General features: G+C 52.0%; 2 protein-coding genes across 13 annotated transcripts in view; one reads left to right on the top strand and one right to left on the bottom strand.

Annotated features, from left to right (window-relative positions):
- The window catches only part of LOC122682154 (ninein-like protein), a 705,741-nt gene that overhangs the window by 335,400 nt on the left and 347,060 nt on the right, over positions 1-23,281 (bottom strand). The gene's annotated exons all lie outside the window — the stretch shown is intronic.
- Positions 3,419-23,281, top strand: part of LOC122682170 (ninein-like protein) — a 137,875-nt gene continuing 118,012 nt past the window's right edge. Inside the window, exons 1-7 of one of the 5 annotated variants that reach the window (XM_043885000.1) lie at positions 3,422-4,212; positions 5,002-5,211; positions 6,475-6,703; positions 12,905-13,001; positions 17,802-17,974; positions 18,470-18,536; positions 22,925-23,065. In XM_043885000.1, coding sequence (XP_043740935.1) covers positions 22,941-23,065 — 125 coding nt within the window. In that variant the 5' untranslated portion in view covers positions 3,422-4,212; positions 5,002-5,211; positions 6,475-6,703; ... (2 more) ...; positions 18,470-18,536; positions 22,925-22,940. Of the gene's footprint in view, positions 4,213-5,001; positions 5,212-6,474; positions 6,704-12,904; positions 13,002-16,527; positions 16,806-17,801; positions 17,975-18,469; positions 18,537-22,924; positions 23,066-23,281 lie in introns of all 5 variants that reach the window. The other 4 variants (XM_043885006.1, XM_043885007.1, XM_043884999.1 and 1 more) reach the window with 4 other exon arrangements.

Raw genomic sequence — 23,281 nt, 5'->3', positions numbered from 1 at the left:
GCAGAATTTATTTTCTTGGGCTCCTAAATCATTGCAGATGGTGACAGCAGCGATGAAATTTAAAGACCCTGGCTCCTTGGAAGAAAAGCTATGACAAGCCTAGAGAGGGCTTTAAAAAGCAGAGATACCACTTTGCAGACAAAAGTCCCTATAATCAAAGCTATGGTTTCTCCAGGAGTCATGTACGGATATGAGAGTTGGACCATAAAGAAGGCTGAGCACCGAAGAATTGATGCTTTTGAACTGTAGAGTTAGAGAAGTCGCTGGAGAGTCCCTTGGACAGCAAGGAAATCAATCCAGTCAATCCTAAAGGAAAGCAACCCTGAATATTCCTTGGAAGGACCGATGCTGATGCTGAAGCTCCAATACTTTGGCCACCTGATGTAAAGACCTGACTCACTGGAAAAGACCCTGATGCTGGGAAAGATTCAGGATATGACCAAGGAGAAGGGGGCTACAGAGGGTGAGATGGTTGGATGACATCACTGACCCAATGGACATGAATTTGAGCAAACTCAGAGGGACAGGGAAGAACAGGGAAGCCTAGTGTCGTGCCTCAATACATGCGGCCATAAAGACTGGGGCATGACTTAGGGACTGAACAATAACCCCTCTGAGTTCTAGGGCTCCAGGGAACCTCCCACTGTGGTCTCCTAACTTTTTAGATAAGGTAACTGCCTGAAGTTGCAAGAATAACAGACTGCAACCGAAGAAAACTGTTCAAGTTGGGGCTCTGCTTCCAACAGCTGCAAGTTCAGACACGCCCTTTAACTTGATGCGTAATTCCAGTGGCTCAGCTTCCCCATCTGTTAAATGGCCCAAGGGTCAGACTAAGTGCTCTTGGATGTTCAAAACAAGACTCACCCTACCCAAAGGCTCTTCCTGCTGACTGCCAGATGTTTCCTCTGCTACCTGAGAAAAGCCTCCAGAGACGCGGTCCCTCCCCTCCCCTGCTACTCCTCTCACCTCCACCCCTGTCCTTGTACCTACTGTAAGGTACAGTTCCGGCGAGGCAGAAAAGGAAAGACGACCTCAACAGAAGTAGGTTACCTTTATTCAGGCAAGGAGGGGCGACAGTCGGCCTAACGACCAGGCTGAGCGCCGAAAGGGATCAAGGAGGCTTCATACTTATAGGGAGGTTTGTGGAAGCGATAAGGGAAACGTCAATCAGGCGGGATATTTTGAGTATTCTTTTGTTGAGATGACACTTGTAGTTGGGCAGGGGGTGATAAGTCTTCTGGGCGGGTGTAGGGGGTGGTAGGTTTCCGGACAGGGGGTGATAAGTCCCAGATAGATGCAGCTGGCCTGGAGCATCAGGATGGAACTAAAGTTATGCTTTGTTTTCTCCGAAGTTAGATGATTGAGCAAGGGGCCTTTGAGACTGTTGTTCTCTTTTCTAGGCCCAAAAGACTCCTTCACCTACAAGACCTGTCGTCTCAGGACACGGTGTTCAGCGACCCCCGACCGGGCTGCTGACCACATCCATCTCTCCTGCTGTCTATTCTAACCCACCAAGAACCAGCCTTTCTTCTATCCAATCCATTCCCCAAAGTGCTACGTGGTGGTTTAGTCCCTAAATCGTGTCCCACTCTAGCAAGCCCATGGACTGTAGAGCACCAGGCACCTCTGTCCATGGGATTCTCCAGGCAGGAATACTGGAGTGCTTTGCCATTTCCTTTTCCAGAGGAGCTTCCCAACCCAAGAATCGAACCCGGGTCTCCTGCACTGCAGGCACATTCTTTACCCACTGAGCTATGAGGGAAGCCCCATCATCAGTGGGGAAGCACCTTAATTAGTGAAGCGAAAGTCGCTCACTCTGACTCTTTGCAAAGTCTGACTCTTTGGGACAGTCCATGCCAGAAGAGTGGAGTGAGTAGCCTTTCCCTTCTCCAGGGGATCTTCCCAACCCCGGGATTGAATCCAGGTCTCCCACATTGCAGGCAGATTCTTGACCAGATGAGCCATGAGAGCTGCGACAGCTATCTAGACACAGAGTAATCCCATGGCTTCTCTGAAATGCCTTGTGTAAGAGCGAACCTCAGGCTCCAGAGCCCCCTTGCTGCCCGCCCTTCCCAGGCGGGGAGGGGAGGGTGTTTGCATGGTCTGCTCCCCGGTGGGGCTACCCTCACAGCAGCCCTCAGGGCTCGGCCCTAACTCCGAGCTACCCTGTCCCCACCTCCCCAGTGTAACTCTCACCTGAGCTCCAGGATCCCATCTCCTGGTCTCTCCGCGCGTCACCGGGGCGAGACGCCCACCGGAGCCGGCGCGCACAGAGGCTTCGAGGACGGCGGGCCGCTGGGGGCGCAGAGGCAGCGGCGGCGACGCCCGCGCGCGCGGGAAGCTGCCGAAACCGACCTGCCCACAGCCACGGAGTGGAGCCACAGGCACACCCGCCATCCCGCTCGCGGCTGCGCAGCCCCAGAGCAGCGGCCCGGGAGGCGCCCGCTCGCCTCTGCCCTCACGCCGCCCCGCCTCAGGCAGCCTTCCCTCGGCCGCGCGGGGCGGCTCCAGGGCCGGCTCCATGGCCTTCTCGCAGACCCTGGCGCAGGCGCCAGGCGGGGAACTTAGGCTGGGCCTCTGAGAGCTCGGCGGCGCGCGGGGGGCGTCTGAGCGGCGAGCACGCTCGCCGATCCTGGGGGCGGGGGTTGTCTGGGCGGCAAGCGGGGAGTGCGCCTGCGCGGGGGGCGTGCGGCCGGGGAGCGCGTGCTGGCGTCGGGGGTCGTGAGAGCGGAGAGCGCTGCCAGGCGCACTGCGGCGAGGGCGGCGTGTGAGCGGCGAGCCGGGCCGGCGGGGAGCGGCCGGAGGGGCGCGTGTGAGCGGGAGCCGGGCAGGCGGGGAGCGGGAAGAGGGGTGCGTGTGAGCAGGGAGCGTGAGCCGGCTGCGTGTGAGCAGCGAGCACCGGCCGGCGCCTGGGGGCGGGGGTTGTGTGGGCGGCGAGCCTGACGTGCGCCTGCGCGTGGGGCGTTCGGCCGGGGAGCACGTGCCGGCGTTGGCGGTCGTGAGAGCGGGGAGCGCGGCCTGGCGCACTGGGGCGAGGGGGGCGTGTGAGCGGCGAGCCGGGCTGGTGGGGAGCGGGGAACGGGAGCCGGCAGCGTGTGAGCTGCGAGCCGGGCCGGCGTGGGGCGGGGAGAGGGGTGCGTGTGAGTGGGGAGCGTGAGCCGGCAGCGTGTGAGCTGCGAGCCGGGCCGGCGTGGGGCGGGGAGAGGGGCGCGTGTGAGCAGGGAGCGTGAGCCGGCAGCGTGTGAGCGGCCAGCCGGGCCGGCGGGGAGTGGGGGGCGTGTGAGCGGCCAGCCGGGCCGGCGCGGAGCGGGGAGAGAGGTGCGTGTGAGTGGGGAGCGTGAGCCGGCAGCGCGTGAGCAACGAACCGGGCCGGCGAGGGTCGGGGAGAGGGGTGCGTGTGAGCGGGGAGCTGAGCCGGCAGCGTCTGAGCGGCGAGCCGTGCCGGCGGGGAGCCTCCGGAGGGGTGCGTGTGAGCGGGAAGCGTGAGCCGGCAGCGTGTGAGCAGCGAACCGGGCCGGCGAGGGGCGGGGAGAGGGGTGCGTGTGAGCGGGGAGCGTGAGCCGGCAGCGTGTGAGCGACGAGCCGGGCCGGCGGGGAGCGGGGAGAGGGGCGCGTGTGAGCGGGGAGCGTGAGCCGGCAGCGTGAGCCCGGGACCTGGGTCGGCGGGGAGAGGGGTGCGTGTGAGCTGGGAGCGTGAGCCGGCAGCGTGTGAGCGGAGAACTTGGCTGGCGCGGGGCGGGGAGAGGGGCGCGTGTGAGCGGGGAGCGTGAGCTGGCAGCGTGTGAGCGGCGAACCGGGCCGGCGCGTGGCGGGAGGCCCGGGGAGGGGGGCGGGGGGGCGTGTGAGCCGGATAAGGGGCTCTGTCAGTGGGACACGCGGGCCGGCGCCTCGGGGCGTTGTGAGCCAGGCCTGCAGCGAAGGGGGCGTGTGAGCCGGAAATGGGGCCCTGGGAGGCGGGAGGGCAGGCGGTCACCATCTGGCCTGAGGAGCACGCAGCTGGCGGTCGATCCCGGGCCCCCTCCGCGTGGGTCCGGCAGGGCGCCCAGAGAATGCCTGGGGGCTCCGGCGGTGGGCTTGGCCGGTGCGTGCGTCCTGCCGCCACCGGGCTGCTTATTGTTTTTAATTTGAAGACAGTGACAATATCCTGATTTTGCTACCCTACACTTTGGGTTCTGAAGTGAGTTTTATCTAAAAATTGCTGCATAATGCCAGGTCAGTCTATAGCCAAATGTTTGTGTCTCTTCCTTCCGTTCTTCTCGGGAGAAGAAGTTTAGAGAGTAGAGTTGGTTTACAATGTTGTGTTAGTGTCAGGGGTGCAGCAAAGTGAATCACTTATGTGTATATATGTATATCCGCTCTTTATAAAAACACTTTTCCCGTATGGGCTGTTACAGAGTGTTGAGTTCCCTGTGCTATAGAGTTGGTCCTCCTTAGTTATCTATTTTAGAAACAATAGTGTGTAGTGTGGCGTGTGTGAGTCCCAGTCTCCCAACAAGTGTATGTTTCTTTGGTACCTGTGCCTGTGTAAAAGTGCTAGAGAGAATCAGAGAGAAACAGGCTGAATTGTGGTGTCTTACCCCTTGGGCCTTGAAAAGATAGTTCTTGAAACTTGAAAGTATTACTGTGTTTGGATTGTCAAGTTGATCTGCAGGGAACATTTCAAGAGACAGGAAAGCATGGGCCGGGGGTAGTGATAAATATATGGGCTTATGACAACAGCAGTTTGCTTTAGTAATGTTTTAATATGGTCTTCCCTGATCGCCTAGTTGGTAAAGAATCCGCCTGCAATGCAGGAGACTACTATAACCACTAGAACATTGAGTCCACATTAATTTTATAATTCAGATTTAATTCATGTCGCCTTGACGATGATTATTTTCAAGTTCCAATTTTCTTATGTTCACATTTAAAATCGCCGTCTGAATTCCTGACTCAAAACTGAATGGAGCAAATATTCAGGTTATAATCCTTAACAAAACTATCTTTTTAAATTTGACTTAGATACAAGCAGCATCTGAGGAAATTTGCAGCAGTTCCAAGAGGAGCATATTGCTTCCATAAGACGTCAGATGGAACTCAGAATTAAAGACTTGGGATCTGAACTCTCCAAGAGGAAAACTTTTGAAGATTCTAATAAAGCAGAGTTGGAAAAATATAAGCAACACTACCTAGAGAAACTAAAAGAAAGTCCTTGGAAAAGAAACTAGACAAGTAAGTCAAAACCCAGAATCACAGAAAATATATTCAGTCCATTAATTTGTGTCTGAAGCCTAATTTTTATAGAGCAAGGTTCCTGAGATTAGTAGGAAGTGAAAGCTAACTAGATAATCACTGCTAGAGGGCACCCTAAGAAAAATGAGTAATAAGATATCCTGGTAAGTTTTCCTACACTAAGTAAAAGCATGCTTGTGAAATTGGGAAACATTCACCCAGGGGTGAAAGGCAGGGTAATTCACAGAGTGGCTGACGCTGGCATGGTGACCTGACTGAGGGGGTGTATGGAGGCTGGAAAGGCAGATCCCACCTGCAGTGCCGAGTCCAGGCTTCCCCGCCTCTGAAAGCAGAGCACTCCTAGGACGCCTTTCATAAGCCCAGAGAGCATACAGCAAAGGAGCAGAGACCTGAGGACACGTTCTGCTAGTCGATGCCCAAAATAAGCATACACAAGGGAAGCACAGGTGCTCCCAGAGAGGGTTCAGGGCTGTGGGACTTGATGCTGAGATGTGGGGTGTGGCTTCCGGGGAAGGAGCTCAGTGGGGCCAGTCTCCCTGCATGGGGAGCGCCATGCCTCTCCCTCTAAAAGGTACACTGAACGCTGTTTAGAGTTTTGGCATTTTAAATGAGACCAAAATTTGTCTTTGGATCTTTATTTATTTATTTATTTATTTATTTATTTTGGACCATCAAAAAGAGGTGCTGACATAGGCCCTTCGTAGAAGTGCAGTAAAGTAAGGTGAACTTTGGAAAAGCAGGGGATACTTTTCATTATTCCTGGGGCTGTTTTAGCTCTCTTCAGTCTCACCCACTGACTTTCTCATCCTTCACTTGGGATTGTGGCTTGAGGTGATTCCTTAGAGCCAAATGCTTAATTTCTCCGAGGTCATGAGTGACACGTATGTACAAGGGTGGTGAGAGGAAGCACTTGAACGTGGCTTTGTGGGAGGTCTGTTTGTTCATCCCTGAACTGTTTCCTGGGGGCAGGCATGTCCCAGAGGCAGCAGGTGTCACTGTGAGCCCACCTCCCTTTCTGATGCCCTTTCTCTCCTCTCCCAGCTGTGACTTGTTACCTGAGGAGCCCAGACACACGTGAGCTTCTTTAGAACAAGGTCACATCTGTCACTGTTTCCAGCAGGTCTGCTCTCTGCTTTCAGTGTTCACACAGTGTAATGGGAATTCCATTTATGTGCAGCAACTTACAAAATGCAAGTCACAGAGGGAAACATGAATGAAATCCGTGCTTTCCATCTTCCCCAGGACTAATGAGCGCCTGGCAGAGATCAGCACCAAACTTGAGGTGGAGAAACAGCAGAAGAGATCTTTACTCAGCACTCCTAGCAGCACGCTAGTCCTGGAGCCCTCTTCTGTTGGAAATTTCAATCCTACTTCAGGGTTCAATGCAAATCTTCTTTCAGGAGCAATTGTAGAGTTTTCTACCTCAATTCCACACGGTTCAAATGACAGCGTGGAGACTTACTTGACCGAGGTTAGTTCTTTTTTTTTCACTGGGTTTCAGATTTCTGATATAAATGATCCTTATTTTTAATTTGGTGAACTTCTGAGATGTTTTTTTGAGTTATGCACTGTAAAGCTATAATCAACTGTGATAATCAAGGAGACATTTAATGATTTTTTTGTGGTAGATCTCTCGTTTTTAAGAGATACTTCTTAAATTCTTAAATTTCTTGAAAAGCTGCATTGAAATTCTACTTTAGAAATGAAATCTTATTGTCTAGTAACCGAAAGTGTACTTTCACATGTTTGATTGACTTTCTAATTGATTTCACTTTGGCAGTGGTTCACAATCATTTCCAGGCTCTGCTGCTCCCACCACAGTTTTTCTACCCCTAAGTGGAAATGACTGGCATCTAAACACTAACCACATATGGGTGTTTTTTATTGGAAGGAATCCTAGATAAATCCTTTTTATGAATTAAACAAACTTGTGATACATAATCAAAAGATTAATATCTGGTTTTAGGTTAACATTTTTTGTTTTTTTCTTGTACAAGCGTACAACTTTAATTGATATTTTACTTACAGAATTTTGGTTTCAATTTCTAAAACATATCTTGCTGAGCAATTGTAGAATGTTTCTAAGTTTGTAGTTTAAAACTCGGAAATGAAGTTCAGTTTTGTCTCTGTCTTGACATCACCTGGATGAATGATGACTGAGATAGCAATGAAGGGGAGTCTTTAAATTGCAACTAGTTTTCATTGTGAAATCATTGTGATTAAAATGTCCATTTCAGTCAGTGCACAGGGGTTTATGGTTTTTGATGGTGTTTCCATGATGGTGATGCAGAGAAAAGCAGCCCTTGTTAAAGGCAGTCTCAACCTGTTTTCCCATTTGGCTTCTTGCCATCACAGAAGAGCAATCTAAGGTTTCTTCGACAGCACTGGAGCTACGTTGCGTCCTTGAGAGCTATGAACCTGGAGGACGTGCTCTCGCTGCGCAATCACAGCGGGCCTCCAAGCACTTCATCCCAAGTCAGAGACCTGCCCCCGCTGAGGCCTAAGAGGAGGAAGGAAAGGCTTGACCCCTGTCCCAGGGGCGGGCTGCCTACCACAGACCCAAGGTCACGGTGCTGTGCGCACATACATCTTTTCAAAGAAGAGATTGGGAACCAGGCAAGCACTTCTTAGTTCCTTCTCCCAAACTCACCCGTTGGGTAAATCTGGCTTCTTATGAGGAGGGTAGGAGTATAAGTGCTCCCCTTGAAACTTCAGGCTGAGGAAATGAAGTTCAACTGCAACTTCTGACCGGATTTAGATGATAGTTGAGATTACACTCACGCTTTTTGTGTATACCAACTAATGATGAGAGCCTGGATAGAAGTATGCTAAACAGTAAAGAGAGATCTGTTGTGTGTTTTAAATTTTGTCCTCAATAACCCAAAATGTGGATAATTCATTACTGAGTCATTTTAGCAAGCCAGGTTCTATCTAGAGGAAGTGAACATCCTTTTAAGGTTGAATCTCTTCACTTTTGTCCTGGTTGATTCAACTTAAGATTCTCTCCTTCAAGTTCCCTGTCGTCTGTTTAAAAAATATGTATGTTTTCTAAATTAACTATATCGACTGCGACAGATAGGAATTTGATATTGATTTATTCTTGTTCATGCATTTAAAACATATAATTTACTTTGAATGTCATGTCACACAAGTATTATTGACCTGTATAACGAGGTTTTACATGTTCATTTTGTCTATATTATAGCTTAAAATCTATGAGTTTTTTTCTTAATCTGAATAAGTAGCTGTCCTAGGACTCTGGACTCAGTCAGAAGGACATGGCCTTTGTTACTTCTTTTGTAGAATTAGGAATTTTGACTAAATCCATGACTCTCATACCTTACAAAAAGATTCTTTTTTTTCCCCAAAGAAAGGAACCTTTCTTTTAAAAAAGAAAACTCCTGCAGGGAACCGTGTTACATAAAACGTAGACAAGCATAGTGCCTTGTAGCTGAAGAGCAACCAGAGGCCCTGCAGCTGTGACTTCTCTGTTCCCCAACCCTGCAGTGACCCCTGTGGGACCTTCCCCATCTATGGGACATAGTTCAGAAACACACTTAGGAGAGAATCCCTCTGGCTAAACATCTTCAGAATCGAAACTTGCTGGGACACTGTTTCTTGTTTGTAAATTTTGTCACCTTTCTGTCTTTTCCTTAAATGGAAAAGTTTGAAGAAAATCAGAGATGTGTTGTTCTCCTTCTTAACATTCGACTTCAGACTTCTTCCTCCATTTGAACATGATTTGAACGTGGCAGGCGGATTCTTTACCACTAGACACCAGGGAGGTGCACACGTTCATTTAAAACAGTGCCTGAGAACTCCCTGGTGGGCCAGTTATTAGGGATCTGGGCTTTCACTGCCAGGGGCCCTGTTCAGTCCCTCGTTTGGAAATTAAGATCCCACAGTCTGGGAAAAAACAAACAAAAAAACAAACCGGAAACAAAAAAGCAGTGCCTATAGTTGTGTTGGTCATCTTACCTTAGAAGGAAGAGTATTTCCCCCCACAGAATTCAATAAAAGTGGTCTCATTTTGAATGAAAAAAAAAATCTAGCCTAGAAAGATTCCTGAGTTGGTTCTTGGGCAGAAACAAATGAAGAGCAACCTGAAACGCCTCCCTGGTGGCCCCGGGGGAGCTTCGAGGTGCGTCTGACTCCTGTTAGTTCCCCCAGAGCCTGTGTGGCCGGTGCTGCCAGCAGAGCTGCTCCTGGGGCGAGGAGGGCTCTGCCTCTCACACCCACCCCGCGGGCTTGGTCACTTTCCCTCTACTGCTCTTTCTTAATGGACTTCAGACTCGGGTGTGGCAACTCCCCTGGTGGTCCAGTGGTTAAGACACCATGCTTCCACTGCAGGGGGAACTTGTTCCATCCCTGGCTGGTGAACTAAGATGCCAATGCCATGCGTGGTCGGCTAGAAAAAAAAAAAAAAAATCGGGTGTGATTTTTTTCGCTCATGTCCTAGCCCCTCTTGATATCACCTAGAATTGTATTCGAGGGCTAGGTAAGTAAAAGGCACATTTGTGAAAATTAACACTGGTTAAAACAGCATAAACAGGTTATCTGCTTTCCTTGATGTGTTTTATCCCGGCCCTCTGTCCTTTTGTGAGCTGTGATGGGAGAGGACACAAACACAGTCAAATGGTATCAGATAAAACAGCAGCACACTCAGCCATCAGATTCCCTCCTGTTTTGTTTTGCTGTTGTTTTTTTTGTCGGTAACACTACACAGCTTGTGGGATCTTAGTTCCCAACCAGGGATTGAAGCTGGGCTCTTGGCTGTGAGAGTGCAGAGGCCTAGCCACTGAGCCACCAGAGAATCCCCAAATCCCCACGTGTTTGATGGGTCAGAGGGAAGCTGATAAGTATTATCAGAGACGCAAAGGAAATCTGAGACTGGATCAAACAAAATGGCATTTCATTCTGCTCCCACGTAGTCAAGGTTTATGTTGTTGTTGTTTTTTAATATTTACTTATTTAGCTTCAGCAGCCTTCCCTGCAACATGCGGGATCTTTAGTTGGGGCATTCGATCTCTTAGCTGCGGCATGTGAGATCTCGTTCCGTGACCAGCAGTGGAGCTGGGTCCCCTGCATTGGGAACTTGGAGTCTTAGCCACTGGACTACCAGGGAAGTCCCTCAACAAGTGTTTTTGAGCACTTATTATGTGCTAGACAATATGTAGCAGCTCAGAAGGTAAAATGAAAGTAATACAATATCTCTGTCAAATGAAAGCTATGCAAGAATATTCTTTCTAGTATTGATCCACATGGCAAAAGTCTTGACGCAGCCTTTTCAATTTGAGATTAGTTAAGGTCCATATAGTCAAAGCAGTGGTTTTTCCAGCAGTCAGGTAAGGATGTGAGAGTTGAATCATAAAGAGGGCTAAGTGCCAAAGAATTGATGGTTTTGAATTGTGGTGCTGAAGAAGATTTTTGAATCAAAAGGAGATCAAACCAGCCAATCCTAAAGGAAATTAACCTGGAATAGTCACTGGAAGGACTGATGCTGAAGCTGAAGCTCCAATACTCTGGCCACTGATGGGAAGAGCCAACTCATTGGAAAAGACTCTGATGCTGGGAAAGATTCAGGGTAGGGAGGAGAAGGGGACAACAGAGAATGAGGTGGTTGGATGGCATCAGCGATATGACATGAACTTTGGAAAACTCGGAGATGGTGAGGGACAGGGGAGGCCTGGTGTGTTGCAGTCCATGGGGTCGCAAAAAGTTGGACATGGCTTGTGACTGAACAACAATAAATTAATAGATCCACCAGATGAAATTGATGCATCATCGTAAAAAAGAAGTTTCAGACATTGTTATACTAGCAGTTTAGCAAATTCACACCCACCTTCCAGTGAGGGCTACTAGAATGGTCAGTCCATACAGCACAAGGAACACTCGCCACAAATAAACAAAGCCTGCAGCAACGAAGACCCAACACAGCCAAAAATAAATAAATAGATTTTTTTTTTTTTTTTGAAGAAAAAAGGTGAAAGTATGTCTCCTTGAGAAGGTGAATTCTGCTCAGTTTTGAAGGATATAGAGACCAACACATCCAGTAGACCTTTGTTGAGTATTTACAATGTGTCAGCCATGAGACCACGTGCTAGTTGGGGAGCCAGAAGATAAACACACATATAAGTAGTCCACCTTCAGGTCTGATAGTGTATAACCCAGGCAGAGACGTTCCACAGCCAACAGCTGCATTTAGTGTTAAGAGGCAGCAGTAGAAATGTGCTCAATCAAGTTCTGTGCCAGGTGTGGGAAGCATGCTTGGAACTAGAGCCCCAGGCCTGCTTCTCTAGCACATACCGGTGACATTTTGACCTACAAGTATCTCCTGCGTTGATTTCTTTCTGTGTGACGTCAGGTGAAGCACAGGCAGAGAAAAGAGTTGGGAAGTGTGCAGCTCAGTGAACATCCCTGGGCCCCCAGCATCCTGCATCCCTCCTCAGGTGCCACTGGGGTCCCTCTGGCTCCGACAGTTCCCACTGTCTTGATGAGAACAGCAGAGATTTGTTTGCCTGTTTCTGAACTTCATACAGGTGGACATATATACAGCACATGCTCAGTGCATACTCTGGTTCTGTTACTCAGTATCATGTCTGCAGTCTGTATTCAGAGAGTGCAGGTCAGCGTGCATTTATTGTCTCTGTTAGTGTTTTTTGTTTCCCCTGTTGTCGTCTTTCATTGTCTGACTGAGTCACAGTTTATTTACCCATTTTCTTTAAGTACATCTGGATCATTTCTAATATTCTTTTAATAAATTATGTTTTTGCTGAAAAAAGAAAGTGAAATGAAAACATTTCAGACAATCACACTGAAGGAGCTTAGCACCAGCATACTTAAGCAAAACGTAAGTCTCAAAGATCTATTTCAGATAGATGGAAAACTATCCCAGGCAAAAGGTCGGAAATGAAGGAAGAAATGAAAAACAAAGTGGCAAATATTTGAATAATTCTAAATGAACATTGGCTATATAAAACAAAAATATCTTGTACAGAGTTAATATAAATGATAACCCAGACACAGATTATCAGACGTGCTTTGTGTAGTCCCTGAAGAGGGTAAAGCTTTTAAGCTCCATAAGAAAGCTAGTCTCTAGGGTAAAAAGCATTAGTGAACTGAAGTGGGTCAGCATTGTATAGTGACAAAAGATTCAATTTGCCAAGAGGATATAAATGTATATTCTGTGACCCAGCAATCCCATTCTTAGGTGCGTATACTCCAGAGAAACTCTTAGGACATATGTTTGAGTGTTCAGAGCTTTTTTTTCCCCCCAGTGTAGGGGCGGGGTATTTAATTAGGAAAGGAACCTTGGTGGAGGACTAGCCTAGGTGCTGGCATGTTCTCTTTCTTGGTGGGTAGTGAAGGCATGGATATTTCTTCATGTGCTAATGTTTGTGGTCATCAGACGCCTCTTTTTTGCACTGTTTTCTAACTATCTTATCTAATTTCCTTTTATGGTGTTGTTGATAGTGTTTTTTGGTGAAGGGCTTATGATTCACTCTTAATTGGTTAAAAGGTTTTTAAAACCTTAAGTAAATATTTGAAAAAATAAATGTCCTCAGTGCTGAAGGCAACATAAGAATCTTCCATCTGAGAAAACCCCAAAGGCCAGTGTGTTATGTATGCGGCCTGTTGAAAGCAGTTTTGACCGCTTTTCTCAAATTCACAGGTTAACTTCGAGGAATTTAAGGACGGTTTCATGGCTGTGTTGTCATCACAGGCTGGTCTTGCCTCCTCAGATGAAGACAGTGGGCCTTTGGAGTCAGGTAAGAGGCCTTTCTGGTCTTTTTTACATCTCTTTCCGTGATTCTGTGACTTCTGGAATATGATGATGTACCTGAACAATGCAGCAGGTCTATGTTCCCCAGCTGCATGGACTGGGACCATGGACTGCAGCACTTGGCTTTTTTTCTTCTTTGGCTTCCTTATTTGTGAAATGATTCTGCAAGGGGAAGACTCTTGTGTTTTCGTCTGCACTGCACAAAATCCTGTGAATACCCTGGCACTTCTGGTTACCAGATCTGTGTAGTTTCCCCCGCACCAGGCCATTTTGCAACACCAGCTGGGTGTCCTACAGTTCAACTCCATTCTGACACCATCCCCCTGGACACAGCTTCAGACCCCACAGGCTAAGACAGCAATGCCTTCAGACAGCAATCTCAAGTCCAGCTTGTCTTCTTTGCTTCTGACCCACTGCTAAAGATCAGAGGCGCCCACGGCCTCCTCAGGTTCAATTAATTTGCTAGAGCAGCTCAAGGAAACCCATTACTGGATCAGCAGTTTATTGCAAAGGATGTAACTCAGGGTGAGAGGTGCATGGGCTGTGGGAAGAGGCTCAGAGCCCTCATACCCTCTCTGGGCCTCAGTCTTCCCTGGTCTCCCCATGTTCACCAACCCAGAAGATCTCTGAATGCTGTCCTTTTGGGGTTTATGGAGGTTTCGTTACAGAGTCATGACTGATCCAGTGATGGGGCATCAGTGATTGAATTCAACATCCAGCCTCTGAGCTCTCTAGAAGTCAGGGGTAGGGCTGAAAGTTCCAACCTCTAATCACATCCTTGGTTTCCCTGGCAACCAGCCCATCTCAAGGTGTGGTTCTCAAAGTCACCTGATCAGCATAAACTTGTGTGTGGTTGCTGTTATCACTTAAGAAATTGGAGGGTTTTAGAAGCTGTGCAAGAGATGGGAGGAAGACCAAATTCATGTTTATTCCAAGTCACAGTCTCAGGAAGGTCAAGTAATATCTAGTGTGGTCCTTACATTGTAGGGTATAGACAAGATAAAGTGGGTGTGGAGAGGTGGAAGAATTTGATCATCCAAAGCGCAGTGCAGGTGTAAGGTGCTGGCCAGGCTGGGAGGCTGGTGGAGCAAGCAGGATGCCACCAGCTGAGGCAGCCCTCCGCCTGTCTTCTATCTCAGACAATAGTGCTCTGTGCTCCTCCAACTTCTTAGTCCCTGGTTTCCGGTGGGACCCGTAAAACAAAGGTAATATTTCAAAACAAGTGAAGAGGGGCTTTGATTCTTGTCAGGAGGTGGAGGTAGAATTCTGGAGAGAGGCCCGCCTGGAGTTGTGGCCTGTGGGTCCACTGGGAAGGTGATGGCGGACGTGCTCCTTAGAAGATGGGCCAACTCCTAGGCTGGCAGCGCCTGCCGTGCTCTGGCCGGATGACCCGTCGAGGCTGCATGTGAGGAGTGCTGGGAGGGAGAGTGCAGTGGCCAGCGGGTCCGTTCCTCCTCCACGGTCCGTTCCTCCCCCACAGTGCCGGGGTTCAATGCATCTGCCCCACACAGGGCCCTGGTCGGCTCCCAGACCCCGGGAGGGGCCTTGGTCAGGAGCAGGTGCATGACTGGGGCAGCGGGTGCCATTGGGAGGTTTGGGGCTTTGTACCTTTCATGTAGATTCCAGTGAGCCCCCCAGCGACCCCCACCTCTGAAATTCTGTGGCTGATCATTCCCATTACTCAGGTGAGGTTTTCTAGTCTGAAGCTAGGGCCTAGAGGAAGCACTTGTGGCCTCCCCTGGGGCTGAAATCGGTTGGTGTCCCACAGCCTGCTGCTGGAGCCACGTAGGAGCTGTGACCTGGGGGAGAGGAGGCTGATGGGGCAGGAGTCTGATAAGGGGGCGGAGTCAGAACGGGGGTGGAGTCTGATAAGGGGGCGGAGTCTGCCAGGGGGAGGAGTCTGACAGGGTAGAGGAGCCTGACCGGGGAGGAGCCTGGTACAGTGGTGGAGTCTGCCCTGGGGGAGGAGCCTGACGGGGGAGTTGTCTGATAAGGGGGTTGGGCGTGACAGAGTGGGGGGGGCGCAGAGGGAGTCTGACTTGGGGAGTAGTCTAACCAGTGGTAGGAGCCAGCTTGTCAGCGGCCGCCCTGGGACCTGAAGGGTCTGGTCATTGGTTGCTTTGTCTCAGGTTTCTCTTCCCTGAAGTGGGAAGAAGGCCACTTGCCTTTCCCGACTTGGGGTGTGATCGTGTGACCCTGGACATGAAGGTGCCTGAGAAAGGCCACGCCCGTGTCATCGCTCCCTTGTCTGTGCTGGAACTCCTGTGAGTCCTCCACTTGTGTCCTCTTCGTGACTGGTGCTTTTCTCTGCCAACCCCCGTTTTGTTTTGTGTTGTTTTTCTCTTCTTTCAATTTTCAGAACTTTCCTCAATTACCCAGTCAGTGGGTGGGTCAGTCATAGGCCTGCCTGAGGTGGCTCGGCCAGAGCTGGTGCACAGGGGCATCCCCTGTTGTGAGAGCCCAGTGAGCCCTGCCCCTGCCCTCCGGGGGTGTGTGCTTCCCATGCGGGCCACCCTCACGGTCTCCCCCATGGACTTCATCCCTGCTTCCCCGGCCAATCCACAGCATCCCTCTCTCCGACTTTCTAATCTGCCTGCTGGTCCTTCCCAGCGACTCATGCCACGATTGGAAACATGTGCTTTGATGCTCCAGGAATGTGCGTGGCACCCTGGGGCCAAATGGCTGGGGTTTTGAAGAACATTCTGCTTCTCAGTCATTCTGCTCCTTCAGTGAAGGCCATCACAGAACACGTAACCAAAAAAGTCTTTTTTTAATTTTTGCTTGTTTAATCTTTTGGCCATGCCTCTCAGCATGCTGAGAGCATTCTGCTCCTATGAATAAATATGCACACACAGGAGGCACAAGGCTCGGTTGACCTTGTGGTCTGCCGGCCGTCTGGGCAGCGGGTGGGGACTGGCCGTGACCCCCAGAGCTTCCCACTGAGAGGCCACAGCTCTGTGCTCTGTGGGTGGTGAGACGCTGCCCCCTCCTGGCCTGATTTGCTGCTTGGACAAGTTCCTGGGGACCCATTTCCCCCTAGTGGAGGGAGGAGGTGACACTTTCAGAGAACATCTATGAACCTGTCCTTATGTGTGTGATTTCTGGGCGTCTCGTTGCTCTGAGGAAAGTGCTGAGCAGCGGAAACGATGAAGAAAGGGGTACCATATCAAGGGCAGGTGGGCCTCCAGACGCACACCAGGGGTTCTCAGGACGGGAGAGGCAGGAGCCCATTCAGGCCAAGGGCGCAGACGTGGTGCTGGGTCACGACCTCCAGTGAGCAGTGAGTTACTGAGCCCCAGGCGGGGGTCCGCATGCTTTCAGGCCAACCTGGTTTCCCGAGTGTGTCCCCGCTGCCCACTCCCACCTGACATGGCCTTTCTCTTCCCGCTGTTCCCCGCTCAGAATGCAGCCACAGCCTGTGTGTAGACAGAAACCAGAGCAGGTGCGGAGCCTGCATGCAGGCCCCTGCTCCCTGCATGGGGTGCTCAAGCCTTCCGTTTGCTCCCTGTCAGTGGGACCACCCCCTGTTCTCCAGCAGCCCCAGGAGTTCCGACATGGGGAGAGTGTACAGGACCGGACCCTGCCCATGATAACCTCACAGAGTCCGGGAACATGGTCATCCTGCCCTAGATGTCCTCTGTCACATGGAACTCAGCATCTTCCTCCCAAGACTCCTTCCTTGTCCTCAGTTTCTGTGCGTCGCTGGCATCACTGTTTCTCCTGGAGGCCCGGTTGGACCCAGCCTCCTCCTCTGATGCTCCCAAGGTCAGAGGCTGCGGGCCAGTTTCGGGTGAGGCGGAGAGAGACGAGGTGGTAGTTAGTCCCTGGGAACATGACCCACCGGTGTGAAACGGTCTGTTTCCCTGTCCTGGCCTTGCTTCCTGGGACCCTTTGCCTTTCTCTCCAGCTGGCCCCTTCTGGGTGCTTCCCTTGGAACCCGCGTTCTCTCCTGGTCACAGCCCAGGCCTCACCCCTACTCCCCAGTCTCTCTGGCCACTCAGATTCCTGCAGAGGCAGTGTCATTTCTTCTCTGCTTGCGGAGTCCCCATTGCTCCGCAGATGTGGGCAGGTAAGGAGGGAAGAAGGAAGTTCAGGGGTGTATTAGGGCTTGAGGGAGCCTCATGAATCCCTAGCCGAAGTCCACACCTGCCTCTGCACCCGAATTGCGACCCATTCGGAGTCTGAGCCTTCGTGACTGTGCTGAGTTCCTTGCCTCTGTGTCCTGTCCAGGTGGGGTCCTGTAGTGGGGTGGGGTCAAGTGGGTGGGAAATGACCTTCTGGTCACTAGAGCACTTGGATTATTGTAAGGTTATTTCTTTGTGTAAAAAGTGCTCGGGTCTGGTACACTGGGAAGACCTAAGAGGATATGGACGGAGAGGGAGGTGGAAGCGGGGATCGGGATGGGGAATACATGTAAATCCATGGCTGAATCATGTCAATGTATGACAAATACCACTACAATGCTGTAAAGTAATTAGCCTCCAACTAATAAAAATAAATGAAAGAAATAAAGAGCTAGATTTTTAAATTAGTTTTCTATCACATAGAAAAGCATATTTTGCTTGGAAACACTGAAGCAACACCGAGCGTTTAGTATGGAAAGTCCTGTCTCCTAGCCTGGCTGTCTCAGCCCCAGGCCCACGTTGGCCCTTCCGCGTGTTCTTCTGGCGTTTTCTCTGTCTGTCCCCAAGAGCCACATGGCACCTCCGAATCTGCATCTTCGTAAGCACAAGTGGGCCCAGAGTCTGTTTTAAAGAGCCCCACACACCTCCCATTTTCTTTCCAGTTGCCTCCCAGGCTGTGCCCTCAAAGGCCATGAGCAGCTCTAAGTGGTCCGGCTGTCGGAGCCAGCCCGAGCCCTGTGGCGCTGCAGGTGGAGCCCCAGGTTTACCGGAGCAGCCGGTCACCCGCAGTGTGAGAAGCCAGCTCTGCTGCTCCGCGTCCCTGGAAAGCGTCGAGGTGGGTGGACCCCCCCGGGCACCTCCCCCAATCACTGCTCACATGACATGACACAGGAGGATGGGAGAGGGCATCTCATCGCTGGAAGAGCAGCTATTTGGGGACCTACATTCGGTTTTTAGGTGTCTCTGGGTCTCCCTGTCTGCAGGGCAGTTCTGGCCACGGAACATCCTCCTTCAGAAACGGGGACCTCGGAGGATCCCCCTTCACCACCACCCTCCCCTGGCCCTGCAGGAGGAGGGAAGGTTATTCGGCTGAGGGCAGAAAAAGCAGGTGTGCCACAACCACGGTCACCCGCGTCCAGCACTTGGACCAAGGCTCACCCTATACAACTTGGCCGGCTCATGATGGATGCCTCCAGGGCCCTCACTGAGACTCCTTGAGCTGTCCACTGCGGGAGCCTTTGGGCCTTCGTGTCAGAAAGGACATCCACGGGGCAGATCCTCCCCCTGCGGGTTAATTGTGGCTGACATCCTTCTCTTTCTGTTTTTCTAGAGTCTCAAGTCTGATGAAGAAGCCGACAGTGCGAAGGAGCCTCAGAATGAATTGTTTGAAGCCCAAGGTAAAGCCTGGCCTTGTGGTGGATGCCCCCTTTGGTCAGTGCTGGGCTGTCAGACAGCAGGCTGCCAGGAAAGGAGAATTTCCTGGGAGGTGCCTAGTGTGGGTGGTCTCTCTGAGATTCCTGAGGTCAGACCCTTGGGCAGGGACTGCTGGCTAAGAGAGCAGCTAGTTGGTTGGCTAGGGTCACAGTGATCCTCGCGACCAGCAGGCATGGGCCAGGGGCCTCCTTCCTAATGTGCCGGGCCTGGGCCAGCAGCCTCCCCCCTCACCAGAGGCCCTGACTGTGCCCCAAGTGGAGGGCGAGACGTGGCTCTGGTCCTGGGAACCTGGCAGAGCTCCCGGAAGGCAGTCACAGGTGTGCTCAGCAACGCTGGGTGCACCGGCACGTGGGTGTGCGGGCTCCTTAAGGACGCCTCTCACCAGAGTGAGTCACAGGGCAGAATGTGCAGGACCGCGGCTCCAGCGGGAGGCCAGAACTGACCTGGGGCTTCTCCTGAGTGAGAGGTCTGCACTGGTGCTGAGCACCGTCCAGACTGTGGTCCTCAGGGCCGAGGCTGTTGTTGGCTCAGCGCTGAGCGTGGGGACGTCAGGCGAATGAACCACGTGTCTGTGCTACTGGATGAAGCAGATGGACCTCTCTGTGTCCAAAAATCACTTCCTAAATTAACTGGACTCAGAGTAAATCTAGGGGACAAGAGGAAGGGCTCCGGGGAGGTTCTTCACTGAGTGATTTTGGGCCCTCTGCCCAGAAACAGGTTGGGTGCTTCTTTCCTGCCAGGTTAGAAGTGACACTCGTGCACAGACACTAACGTCAGACCTTACAGGACTTATTCACCTTCTCTGCCAGCGCTGAGAACACACCCTGGTTTCAGAATTGCTTTTCCCTTTTTTTGGTTCCTGCTTTTATTTATTTAATTTTTAAATTAAAATGTATTTATTTGGCTGTCAGATCTCAGCTGTACCCTGCAGGATCTTCATACATCATTTGGGACCTTTCATCGCAGCACACAGGTTTCTCTCTAGCTGCAGGGCACAGGCTTAGTTGCTCCACAGCACGTGGAATCTGAATTCCCTGAGCAAGGATCAAACCTTAGTCCCCTGCATTGCAATGTAGATTCTTAACCACGGGACCATCAGAGAAGTCCAAGTTTTTCCATTTTTACCTAGAACGTTCAGATGTTTTAAGCTGGAAGGGGTCTTGGAAGTGGCCCTCCCCTTGTGTTTTCCTCAAGCCGATATACAGCGTCATTCATGAGCAAGGAGGCCTAGCATTCCTCAGGAAAGAACTTTCTGATTATTAGTTGGGTTATCACAGTAAATGCCAAAATGACTCCTCCGGCTCCAGACCACTGACTGAGAGCCGGGGTCTGGTTAGGTGCAGCGGATCCTCGTCCTGTGTCGGGCAGGGTGGTGCAGTCTGGGCGTGGAGGGAGCTCTGCTTTGAAGCCTTGCTTATCTCAAGAGAGCTCTTTGTGGGCACCCCAAGGTCTGTCCTCTCCCAAAGGGTGTTTCTGTGGCCAAGCTGCATAAACCTCAGTAAGCCACCTGGCTAACCTAGAAAGGCTATGAAACCTGGCTGTCTGTCACCCAGACTCGCAGCTGAGTCTGCATCTCAAAGACACTTATGGCTCCTGATGTGAGGTGGTATGGAAACAGCTCACCTTGGGGTGTTTTTGCTGGGAAGAAAAAAGAAAGAAAATAGATAACACTCAACCTCCATCCAAACTAGCTTTTGGTGCTAGTTCCAGTTTACAAGAGATGTTAGTGATGGAGGTCCAGGAGGACGGGGACTGAGGGGCGTGTGGGAGGTGACCCAGCAACTCTGTGGGAGTAGCCACACACACTGGGAAGATTCTGCTTTGATTCTGAGTTGAAGAAATCAGCTGTCGGGAGGCTTGGGAGAGAACTGGGACGTGGTTGTTGGGTTGTAGGGCCACGTCACACTGGGGTCAGGAGTGCATTCGAAACACTCAGGGGTGAGAACACGGCAGCTGGGATTTGCCTTCAAATACTTGGGCCAGGGACTTCTGCGGTGATTTATTGTTTAGGACCCTGCACTCCCATTGCAGAGGCCCCGGTTTCCATCCCTGGAGATGGAGAACTGGAGCCCCCATGCTGTAACACCAACCTCAGAGTGGAGGGGGCCGCTGCTCCTCCTTGTTCTGGTCCCAACAGCAAATGTGTGTCCCAGGGCCTTCCCTGGGACGGGAAGCACAGCTTCCTGGCCTCACCTCAGCCTCACCAGTCAGCTTTCCACCTGAGGGATTTTTCTGCCCTTGTCTCCCGCCCTGAATGCTGAGGACATGTGCCCTCCACTCAGGTCCCCCCGCCTCTTCTGAAGCCCATCTTGGATTTCTCTGCACAGACTGGGTTTCCCTCGGCTGGCGTGTGCCTTCCAGGCCCACCTTCTGGGAGGACAGGCGAGAAGCCATTGCTTGTTCAGAGAGAAGTTCCCTCGGGTGGCTCCGCATCTGCGTCCCCCCGCATGGCATCAGGCAGACGGCCCTGAGCCCTGTGCTCCGGTCGTCTCCGTGGAGCCTGCAGTCCCCGCAGGTCCTCCTGGCACCCTGTTCCCTGCTGCAGGAGTCGGGGAGGCCGCGCCCGCCGAGCACAGGTGGTGAGGTCACAGAAGGTGCGTGAAGAGGCCGCGGTCCTCATGGCGCTGGTGCCCGCGTGCAGGTCCTGGAGGAGAGTGTCGGCCAGACCACCCCGTCGTCCCTCGTGTCCCGAGTGCTCAGGCCCCCGCCTCTTCTGCAGCATGGATGATGGCAGCGGGTCCTCCTTCCCAGAGCAGATCATCTCCTTGTGGGCCCAGGAGGGCGTTCACAATGGCAGGGAGGTCCTGCAGGTGGCGGCCGGTCTTGCAGCTGCCCCAGCAGAGGCGTCTGGGCGGGGGAATTAGAGGGAGATGCTGCCCATGAGGGAGGTTGGACAGAGAACCTCGCAGACACATGCCCCATGGAAAGAAGGCCCATCATCCTCCCTTTTTGCTTTATTTTTTGATATCGATAATGTAGGACATCTTAACTTAGAAACATAATAAGTAAACAGCAGAGAAATCCCGCAACCTGAAACAAATCCCTTAGAGGGTAGGTTTCAGTATCTCAGACTCACCCCACAGTGCGTGTTGGCCTCCGAGCCGATCCTCGGCAGCCTTGGCCTGCTCCCCCAGGAGCTGAGCTTCTGCCAGTAAGAGCCCCGCTGCGGGGGATGGGGCGTGGGGTGTGACTGGCCAGGCTGGCCTCCTTGCCCAGGGCGCAGGCAGCCAGCAGGATGAGAAAGGATGCTTCCATCACGGTCACAAAGCACTACATAGCGATTGGGCCAAGAATGCGTTCCGTTTTAATTGGGTTTGGCTCCAGTTTAGCAGGATATTCAGGCCATCCGTCTACTGAACCGGTTGGCATAGAGATTGTTATTGTGTTTTTATTGATGCTCTGAAGCTACAGAAAAGGTTGGCAGTAATTCCGGTCTCCATCCTCAAGATTTTGCATCTCGTTAGGTACCGACAGATGAAACATCTGATGTCAGGCAACTCTGCAGAGGGGCCCAGAGGAAGACTGCTTTGGGAGGATGAGGAAGGGAGACAAGCTTGGTGCTTCTCCAGTGGGAGAAACAGGCACCAGGATAGCCGGTGGACTGAGCCTCGGGCAGGGCCTGGGGTGACCGGACAGAGACAGGTGTCGCTTCTGCTCTGGGCAACTCCCTGGCGCTTACTCAGGTGCCAGGCTACAGGTGGCAAGGCTGTGACCGGGCAGGATAATGGGTGGCCAGCCTTCTCCCCTTCATGCGTCCAGTCCCAGGTTGGGTGCTGGGGATCCCTGGGTCTGAGGTCTAGCTGCAGGCAAGACGGAGCGAGGATAATTTCCCACCTCTTCTAAGGCCGTCTGGAGAAGTGAACAGTGCCCGCCCCGGGCTCGAACCTCCTGGGTCAGAAACCTGGTAGAAACCCCATTGCAAGCCAGTTGGCTTCTTGCTGTATGTACTTCTGTAAAAGAGACTCAATAACTGCAGAAACCATCCTGGAAGGCGGAGGTTCAGGTTTCCCAGGTGGCCCTAGTGGTAAAGAACCCACTTGCCAGTGCAAGAGGCGTGAGAAATGCGAGTTCGATCCCTGTGTCAGGAAGATACTCTGGAGGAGGGCATGACAGCCCACTCTAGTATTCCTGCCTGGAGAATCCAATGGACAGAGGAGCCTGGAGGTCTCAGTCCATAGGATTGCGTAGAATCGGACACGACTGCAGTGACTTGGCACGCACGCACAGGAGGTGGGTGAGAGCCCAGCGCCAGCCACTGCTCAGCACTCTTAGGCCAGCTGAGTTTGTTCCTTCAGACCAGCTCGCTAGACCCAGAGCAGTGTCCCCAGTGATCCCTCCCTCCTTCCTGCAGGAAGCAGGTGGAGCAGATGGCCAGGGAGCGAGATAAGGTGAGACAAGACCTGGAGAAAGCTGAGCAGAGGAACCTGGAGTTTGTGAACGAGTCCGACGACCTCCATTCCGCCCTGGAGCATCTCGCGGAGGAGAAGGTCAGGTAGGTCTTGCCGCGATCCTGGCCCAGGGCGGATGGTGGACACAGGCTGCTGCCAGCTGAGGCCCTGCGGTCTCACCTGAGCCCACAGCAGGAAGCCCGCAGACCAGGCATCACCCATGCAGTGGGCTGAGTGGACTCCCGCAGAGTCAGCCCGGCTGGTGGCGGGCAGCCTGATTGCACACGCCCTTCCTCTGCGGCCAGTGCTGCCCTCCCAAC

The sequence above is a fragment of the Cervus elaphus genome, chromosome 23 (genome assembly GCF_910594005.1).
Source record: "Cervus elaphus chromosome 23, mCerEla1.1, whole genome shotgun sequence".
Lineage (NCBI taxonomy): Eukaryota > Metazoa > Chordata > Mammalia > Artiodactyla > Cervidae > Cervus > Cervus elaphus.
The sequence above is the reverse complement of the archived record's forward strand: the minus strand, read 5'-3'. Positions and strand labels throughout refer to the sequence as shown.